This window comes from Girardinichthys multiradiatus, chromosome 20, assembly GCF_021462225.1.
Source record: "Girardinichthys multiradiatus isolate DD_20200921_A chromosome 20, DD_fGirMul_XY1, whole genome shotgun sequence".
NCBI classification, from domain to species: domain Eukaryota; kingdom Metazoa; phylum Chordata; class Actinopteri; order Cyprinodontiformes; family Goodeidae; genus Girardinichthys; species Girardinichthys multiradiatus.
This window is the reverse complement of record NC_061812.1, coordinates 13,108,741-13,118,631: the sequence shown is the minus strand read 5'-3', so window position 1 is coordinate 13,118,631 and position 9,891 is coordinate 13,108,741. Positions and strand designations below refer to the sequence as shown.

The following is a 9,891-nucleotide window of genomic DNA, read 5'->3' as shown; positions in this document are numbered from 1 at the left end:
TTAATTTCATATTATAAATCATAATGGAGTGAAGAAGACCAAATCAATACCAGTATCATGCAGTCTAAACTGGACAATTATCAAAATTAAGCTTGCGGGGTGTACATAGAGTCAAGAGCCAGGTGGCTGGAAGAAGGTGAAAAGATACTTTATATTTTAGAAAATGTAGAAAAACAAAGACAGGAGAAAAATAACATTTAAAGTCTCATAATTAACGTTGGGGAATGCACAGAGTTGAAACAAATATCTAAAGAAGTTAATTAATGTTAAAGTATTTTGGTAACATCCTCATATTCAAAACAGGACTCAGAATCCTTTTTGGGAAAAATCTAAAAAGTTATTCTTACCACTGATGAGACATTTAGAAATATTTGTGAAGAGGATTTCCAAATTGAAGAATTTGGCTGTGCTATTAAAAAAGCATCATCAGATAAAGCCCATGGCTCAGATGGTATACAAGCAAACTTTTCTAAATTCTATTAAAAAGACATAAAAATGTTGTATTTTTAATGCAGATATTGAACGTATTAAGCAAAATGAACTAATGACAACCAACATGAAGCTGGGTTTGATCATATTGATACCTAACCAGGAAAAGACAAAAGAAAGCTGAATAATTTAAGCCTGATAGCACTTCTAATCACAAATTAAAAAATATTTACTACAATTCTTGCAGCTCGCTCCCAGTGATCTTCACCCTTGTGTCCTGCCATGGTCTACTCCACTGTTTACGATATTAGTCATTATATGTGTTCATTTAGTGTTGATGCCTTCTTTGAGAATCTACGTACAATTTAAATAGTCATAAAGAAAACCATTAAATGAGAAAGTGTTTCTAAAACTTTTGACTGGTTCTTATTTCATTATGCATTCAATCAGTCATTTTCTATACCGCTTCTTCCATAGAGAGGGGATGGGCAGGAGGAACATCCTGGACAGGTCACCAGTCCATCACAGGGCAACACACAAACAACCAACCATCCACTCAAGGGCAATTTGGAGAAACCAGTTAACCTAACAGGCATGTCTTTGAACTGTGGGAGGAAGCCGGAGAACCCATGCATGCACAGGGAGAACATACAAATGCAGAAAGAACCCCGGCTGGGAGTCGAACCAAGGACCTTCTTGCTGCAAGGCAACAGTGCTACAAACTGCGTCACCGTGCAGCCCTTATTATATATCATAAATGTTACATTAATCACATTACCAAGTCAAACAGGGACCCTTTGTTGAAAGTCCGGGTAAGATCTAAGCTGACAGGTGACATCATCAATGACCCTCTGCTCCAATAGCAGAACTATCACCAAACTGCGTCCTCGCCAATAGGCGGAGTGCTTCCGATCAGGAAATCTTTTTATAAATCGTGCCGTTGTCAAAGGAAACGCGCGCTGCTGTTGTGTCCACAAACGGTAGAAACATAAAAAAAACGTTTCTCTTTTAACCAAAAAACGTAGCCGTGAGCACCGAGTCTGAGAGGAGTGGCTCCACAGTCTTCTAGAAATATCTGCTGGTGATTAAACTGTTCAGTGGAGAGCAGCTATGGAGCTTCTTGTTCTGGTGTCTTTCTGCATTCTGACGTTTACTGGAAAGTCGTTTGGTGATGAAACCGGTAAGAAAACCAAATATAGTCATTTTATCACTTTATTCAGTAGTAATTTATACATACAATTTATTCGGAAATTTATTAGTAATATCAGATATTCTTTGCTAAAGCACGTTTGTCACATTTAAATTAATCCTCCGTTTGAAATGGTGTAAAATTCTGGAGCTTGAAGAGTCACCAGGCTGCTTATAAAGAGTAATAAAATAGCGGAAACCAGTCTTCACTCCTGCGTTTAGGTGTGGCTCAGAATAACTTGAACACTTCATCCTTTACAGCTGAAGTGTCGCTAGGAAAGAACTGCATCTATCTGCCCCCATACTTGTATTTTTATTTCATGCTTGTAATGTAGAAATATCTTATTATTGACTCTGAATGTTGCACCATTTGTGGCGCATCGGATAATCTGAGGGGAGGATGTGTACTGCGTCTTTAAAACCCAGATCTGCTTCTGAGAATCGACAACCATGAACTGCCTACGCTGGTTGCTGCATTAATTTCTGTGCCAAGAATAAGAGCTCTGACTTCCGTTGTTTTTAGAGAACTAAAAATCTGAAGCATGTTGGTTTGTTTTCAATTAACTCTCATAAGCTTTTACTGTTTATTTTATTTAACGAAAGCAGAAATGACCATCTCGAATCTGTTACATCCTACTTTAAAGATTAAATATTAATAAAGTAATTTTTAAATTAAGTTATTATTTAAATATCTTTAAAGAAGAAACAAATTTGAACGAAAAAACAACATTTACTAAATTCAGTCAATAGATTTTCTTGTCTCATTTATTTATTTAGTTCCAGTAAAGCTGTAATACCAGTTTAGATGGTTTGTGTTGGTGGCAGATGGAGATTCTGTTAAATAATGTCTGTCAGACAAGCTGCTACAGGAACCTGAAAATATAAATACTTTATGTTTTATTCTCCTAGTTATGTGTTGTTAAACCTGCAGTAATTTTAATCCGTGGACACTTGAGGGCAGTAGAAACACCCAACTTAAAGAATTTCATAAAACTTCTCAGACATGTTTGAGCGTTTTCCTCCATAATTAAACAAAAACCAAATCACATATAACCAACAGTCAATATGGAATAAATACATTCAAGGGCGTGTTTGTTTCTATTAAATGTTATCAAACTGCTGTTTCAGACTACTTTTGGGAGAATGTGTGAACACTTTAATGATGCATGTTTTTTTTTTTTTTTTTCAGGTCATGTCAAGATCAAAACAGATCAGGATGTCACCCTACCTTGTTATTTTGGCAAAACACTTTTGGATAAGCGCATTAACTGGAAAAAAGATGGCAAAGATATATTTCTTTATGAAAATGGCCAAGTTAAACCTTCAAGTCAAAATGGGCAGTGTAAAGTTCGGGTCTCTCATTTTAAAGATGAGCTGAAGTCTGGAAACGCCTCAATAACTATCAAACAAGCAAAGGTGTCAGACAGTGGAACTTATATCTGCTTGTTTTATGAACAAGGTAGAAGTCTTCCATCAGGACGTGTGGAAATTAAGCTTACTGTTGGTGAGTATTTTTAAGGAAAACTTAAAGACTAATGAATTAATAGATTATATTTTCATTGATTAGTACTTGTTTGTTCACAGAAGGATTAAAATGACACCAGAAGTCAAATTGCTTTTGCATGAAAGGAACATTCCAGTGTGGATTTATTCTTTTCTTGCTGAGAAACTCCAGCAGAAAAATAAGTTCTGCAGAAAGCTATATATATTTTAAAGGAAGCCCTTTCTGCAGCAATTGTTCAATAATTTTCAGGAAATGTAAAGTAGAAGTAAAAGTAAATAAACCTAGCTAAAATCTAAGCTCTGTGCTGAAAAATACATTTAAAGGAATTGAAATCAAGAACTGAAGCACATGGACCAATCTACATTGATAAAATAAGCAATATTTGAAAGCATCAGACATTTATTTTAGGTTATAAATTATGTAGTTATGCATTATGATCTTAGTGTATTTTTTTCCTTCTTTTTTAACTGTTTTGCTTCTGGGATTTTAAGTAGTGTTTGGCTGTCATGTTGTTTACCATTTCTAGCTGCGTTCCCTTCATTCATCTGGCCTAATTCACTATTTAGGCTTGCTACCTTTTCTCTGAGGTGATGGAAATACCCCATCCAGGATGATATGACCAGTCTTGTCTGTAAAAAAGTCTGAATGTTTATAATATGTTAGATTGTAGCTTTTTTCATTGCAGCGATAATGAAATCTTAAAGATGGTGACAATGAAACACTTTTAGAGTTTCCTTATCAATTTCAATTCAGTTCAGTTTCAATTTATTTATATAGTGCCAATTCACAACACATCACCTCAAAGCACCTAAGAAAAAAATAAACTCAACCCAGTCATACAGACAGATTCCAACTCAGCTGAGCCTAATTATCAAACAGTTAATTCAAGTTCAGTTTAATATTAAAATTGCTTAAAAACTTTTCCATCTAAGGAGCAGATTGCATCACTGACATGAAGCATTCACTCCTGGAAAGTGGACTGTCGCTTGCATTGTGACGTTGACTTTGCAGCAATCCTGACAATGGAAAACAAAACACCCCTTTAAACAGGATGAAACCTCCAGCAGAACCAGGCTCGGTGAGAGCTGGGACCTGCCATGGCCGACTGGGGGTTTGAGAAGACGAAGCATACACACAAAAATATAAAGAAACACAGAACCACTGACCCAGGAACACCTTCTTTATTAAAGAAAAGTAAAAGGTTAACAGCTATGCAGAGAATCTCAGAGCCAGTTTTCAAGTGTACAAGATGAAACAGAGACATACATTTAGTCGCAGCAAAATCTCAGGCAGTAGCTGTGTCTGGGAGCAGAGCCGTCGCAGGTAGGGTGCGAGGCCCTGTGGGAACTTGAAATGTGAGGCCCTGCTCTTTGATATGGATGCGTAATTGCACATGAAAACCTGCGATCTGTGCCCTACACCCCCCCTAGAGTTGGCCAGAATATTGGGTACAGCACGGGAAAGCCGCACAGAGTATAAAACGCTGCAAACGCTGTTAGCGACGTTCTTTGCGTAGATGAGTCAAGCATAAACCAGGCTTAACAGTCACACAGACATGGCTATTATAGTAATACTGAACACATTGTCACGCTGCAATACGTTTGTATCAAGTAGAATAATACAGCTTAGATTTAGCTGTGATTTGTTGCTATTTATTTCAAAAAGGGAAAAAATCAACAGTGCAACAAGTAGCTTTGCATCAAGTCAGCTCAGTCACTGTATTTTTAGCATCTTGACATCTCTTACACAAGTAGCTTAGGACACTTTTCAATTTCATTAAAACTCTACACAATATATTCACTGCACAGTAACTCTAAAGTATGAAATGGACTCACCAGATTGCGTAGAGACTGTTCATGCCAGAGTCAACTTTCTAGCCTTCTTGGTCGCAAGGTCAACCACAAGGTCTGTATAGTACTGTTTGGATGCAATATCCTTTTTAGTGGATATCCGAGAAAGCCCACACAGTCTATTCTGTGATATGGAGGTGTGCAAATAGTTTTTAATCAGTTTCAACTTTGAAAAGCTTCGCTCGCCTGATGCCACATTACTGGAAAGGTCAAAAGGATCCTGAGTGCAATCTCACAGTTAGGAAAAGTTCTTTCAGTCCGTTTGAGGTAACGAAGTGTTTTAGGTACTGTGGTTGTTTCCTTTGGGATTATATCTCGAAGTATCCTCAACTCTGCAAAGAGGTCCAGTGCAATTATATCCTGAGATTCGGATGTGCCCACAGCATCACTCACTCTTCGCACTGCCTTTGCAGGTTAGTCTCCTCCATTTTACGCAGCTTGGTCACATCAAAAAGAAATCTCAAAGTTTTGTCAAACTCCTGCATTTGTTTAAAGCGAGTATGGAGAGCAGCGAGGGTCCGGTCCACTATTACATTGAAATATTCAGATATATACACCTGCTCTGGGTCTGGAATATTTTCATTTTCATCACGTTTCCATTTGCTGCTTTTATTATAGGTTCAATGTCTGTATCAGAAGCAATCTCTGTTGCAGTAGCTTTTGCAGACACAAATCCAATGTCTCTGTATTTTTAAGTGAATTAATTCATATAGCTGCGATAAGGCCGTGTCAAGCTGCATGTCTTTTGACTGGAGTGTCTTACTGACGGTGTTCACAGCAAACAAGATATCATATCACCATGGAAATAAGAAATTCAGAGCATTGTATTGACTTGACTTGACTTTTAATTTTGGGGTCGTTACAGTCCTCTGACACTTGGAGCAAAGCATCCTTAATGCCACTTATTTGATTGCTTTCACACTCTCTCCCCGACACTCCCACCTTGTTTCAGACAGAGGTTTAACCGTGAGATTCTGAATTTGTGCTCTGAGTATTTTTTCTTCGTTTAGGAGAGCCAGCGAATATGGTATAAGGTTGTTTTACAATACCAAAAGTGACATTGCTTTTGGGCAGCATTTTGCCATATCTCCAAGTGTTAAATTCAGGTTGTGGTAACCGCATGGCATGAAGTAAGGCTGGGAATTGAGATGCTGAATATGGGCTTAGATTCCCTGATTTTGTCCCTTCATATTCGCTCTGCCATCATATCCTTGGCTGCGACATTTATACTCAGTCCAAGGGCCTTCAGTTCCACCATGACAGCATTTGATAGTACCTTTCCAGTTTGGTCGTTTACTGGGTTGAAGGCAATGAAATGTTCTTTTACATCCACTTCTAATGATGTCATATTGACAAAACAGAGAATCAGTGACATTTGCTACTGATGGCTCCTATAAGGTGTGCAATCAAGAAGCACAGAGAAATGTTTTGCTCTCTTTGTGTCATTCACAATGGAGTATTTGACGTTATGAAATTAACTCATTTTGAATCCAAGGTCGTAAAAAATGTCTATGAGTTTCCTTACTTTTTATGCTCCTGACATGTTCTTGCATAGTGGGATCAAATTTGGCAAGAATCTCTATTAATCCCAAAAAGTTACCATTGTTCTCTTCATAAAGCTTCAAATGTGTTCTATGAAATGCCAAATTATGTTTCGTTTCATCTCCATCCATTTTGCAGCGTGTGCAATATGATCAGGGGACGTTTTGTGTTGTTTCCACAAAGTACTGAAATGTCTCCAGTCATTATTGCCATTATTAGCTAATCATTAACTAATTTGGACCAACTTGCACTCCTATTAAACAGTTTGCAACAAAAGCAAAATAATCTGTTTTCTTCTAATAAAGAAGCCAGTTTCTGCAAGCTTTTTCACCACTGGGCAACTTTCTTACATAGAAGTCATGAGAAAAGTGTCTTTTTTTCTTGATTCATGGATAAATGAAATAATAATAATCTAGACTTTATTGATCTCACAATAGAGAAATCTTCCTGTGCATTTAATCCATCCCTTAGGGAGTAGTGTGCTGCCACTGTGCGGCTCCTGGGGAGGATTCAGGAGCTAAGGGTCTTGCTCAACGACCCAGAGTGAGCGTCTGTGGGATCAGAACCAGGGTACTTGTGGCCTCTCCAGGACACAAATGCCCTGCTCTCTAACCTAGACCAATACTCCCCATAAGTCGGAAACCTTAATCGGTCTCTTTTCTACAAGTAAATCCAGTGTTTTGGTATCCAGGTTCTGGGGCCAATAGCTGTGGTCATCAAGGTCTGCAAGATGCACTGGTATTTCACTGCTGGAGCAATGCTCTTCATCAGGTGTTAGCAGGAACTCCTCTTCCAGGGCAAACTGATCAGTTGTATTAGAAAAAATGAGAGCTGATTGTGTGGTCCAGCTCAGCTAAATGGATCAGTATGAAAATAGCATGATTCATCATAAAATATTTGTGAACTACAGCTACTTATTTTTTCCTCACCTCAGACTTCCTCATCATCCTCAGTGCCCATGTTCCAGTCCTTCTGTTGTTGAAGCCCGCTAGGCTCTGCCTCTGTGTTGGTGAGGGTGATGCTAGATGGTTCCACCACATTATCATATTCAGACGAGCTAGCTTTGGGCACCACCTCTCTGAAAGTGCTGATAAATTTATCCAGTGATCCCTGTAGTGACCTATTGAGTTCCTCCTTGTTTTTAATTTCTTTCCTTTTCCCAGAACCTGATTCGTTCTTGTGAAATCAGTCGCGTTCTCTTGCAGCTGACATGTTGGCTTCCTCCCCTTCCTTCCTCAGGGAGGCTTAATAACATAGTAACAATGAAAAACCCACTAAAGTTGTTGCATTTTCTTTTACATTTTTATATGTTCTCGATGGAAACAGACACTGTCGTATATAACGAATGCATTTATTTAAAAAAATAAAAAATTACAGACGTGAGTCTTCCTAGTATCATGAGGTCCTGTGCGATTGCCCAGTTTGCACAGTATATGCGATGGTTCTGTCTGGGAGAGAGACCGGGTTAAACACTGAAAGACAGGGTCCAGTGTATCAACTATGTAAAGACAACATTAAGTTATTGGCAGCAGTAGCTCAGCAGATGTCACCCTCCAGGAAGCCAGGCCAGATGTAGCTTCTATGAATAGAAAAAACATTGTTGTGCTGTCTGGATTCTGTTCATTCTTTGAAGAAGCAGTTGAAGACTTATTTATTCAGACTGACTTTTAGAGCGTTTTATGCTGTATGATGTTAGATGTATTATGTTTGTTTTCTTTTCTGTTATGTTTTATCTTCTTTTTTTAATGCTGGTATTTATTGTAAATCACTTTGTGGTTTTTAACCTTTGAAAGGTGCTATATAAATAAAGTTTACTTATTACTTATTAAATAAAGTTTACTTACTTTAGTTTTTTAGCATATCTCCTGGACCAGATATTTCAAATTTGATCAATATTCCAGAGGTGGAAAAAGGAAATCTTAGAAATCTGTTTAATAAGGGATTTATGTTACTCCCAAACTAGTTACATTAACAACTATCTAACATATCCTTAATTTTCCCCATAGAATCTTCTTATCCTCCTGGAGTTGATCACTAGAAATCTTTATACTAGTCACTGTGAACTTTTTTGCAAAACCACTACATATATACCTTAATATTTTAAAGTAAACTAGAGGGGGCTTTCATTAAACACAAAAGACTTACGTGTTACCTCAGCAAAGACAGCTTGCTATAAAATAAAATAAAATTTAATTGATGATTTTCAGATATTGATCTATTTCCCACATTTCCATTTTAAACACATTAATTTACGTCCAAAAAAAAAAAAAGAACAGGTTGAAATTTAAACAGTAACTGTTGTTTTCTCTCCAGTCATTGTACTACATTTAAAATCAATGTGTTGCTGTGGATTCAAATATTATCATAAAGTGTAAATCAGGGCATCTCCAGTAGATGGACACAGAGTTCATCAACAATCACTTCAAAATAAACAATATATTTGTTTAAAATGTGTCATAAGTATTTCAAGAAAAAAAATCAACTTTGACTTGATTTAATTTATAGATTTTCTTGTCTCTACAACATTTATTTATTTTGTTTCAGTAAAGCTGTGATAGTTTTTTGTATGATTTATGTAGGCAGCAGACAGAGATTCATTGTTAAATAATACTTGTCAGACAAGCTGCTATAGGAACCTGAAAATATCTTTTTCCTCCTAGTTAGGTGTGTTTATACCTGCAGTAATTTTAACACGTGGGCACTTGAGGGCAGGAGAAACAGACATCTTATCAATTTTTTAAAATTCCCCAGACATGATATTAAGAGGGTTTTCCCCACAGTAAGAGAAAAAACAAATCATATATATAAAAACACTCAATATTGAATAAATACATTCAAAGGCATGTTTCTTTTGGTTAAATGTTATTAAACTGTTTCAGACTAACTTTAAAGAACGTGTGAACAATTTTAATGAAGCATGTTTTTGTTTTTCAGATCCTGTCAATATTACTGTGGACGTATATGAGGATGTCATCCTACCTTGTTCTTTTAACACATCATTCACAGATAAGAGCTTTGACTGGAAAAAAGATGGCAAGGACGTATTTTTTTTTGAGAATGGCAAATTTAAACATTTAAGTCAAGATGAGCAGTTCAAAGGTCGGGTCTCTCATTTTCTCGATGAGTTAAAGTGTGGAAACGCCTCAATAACTATCAAGCAAGTAAACCTGTCAGACAGTGGAACTTACACCTGCTTGTATATAGATGGTAAGGAGGAGGGACCCCGGCAAATTAATCTTACTGTTGGTAAGTATTTGTATGGAACATTTAATGACTAATTGATTAATAGAGTTTTTTTCTTATTGATTAGTACTTATTTGTTTACAGAAGGATTAAAATGACCCCAGTGCTCAAGTCAAATTACTTTTGCATGGAAGG

General features: G+C 36.9%; 1 protein-coding gene across 1 annotated transcript in view; it reads left to right on the top strand.

Annotated features, from left to right (window-relative positions):
- The first annotated feature begins 1,055 nt into the window (after positions 1 to 1,055).
- The window catches only part of LOC124857545 (polymeric immunoglobulin receptor-like), a 70,890-nt gene continuing 62,054 nt past the window's right edge, over positions 1,056 to 9,891 (top strand). The window contains exons 1-3 of the mRNA XM_047348848.1: positions 1,056 to 1,609; positions 2,807 to 3,121; positions 9,448 to 9,759. Coding sequence (XP_047204804.1) covers positions 1,540 to 1,609; positions 2,807 to 3,121; positions 9,448 to 9,759 — 697 coding nt within the window. The 5' untranslated portion in view covers positions 1,056 to 1,539. The remainder of the gene's footprint in view (positions 1,610 to 2,806; positions 3,122 to 9,447; positions 9,760 to 9,891) is intronic.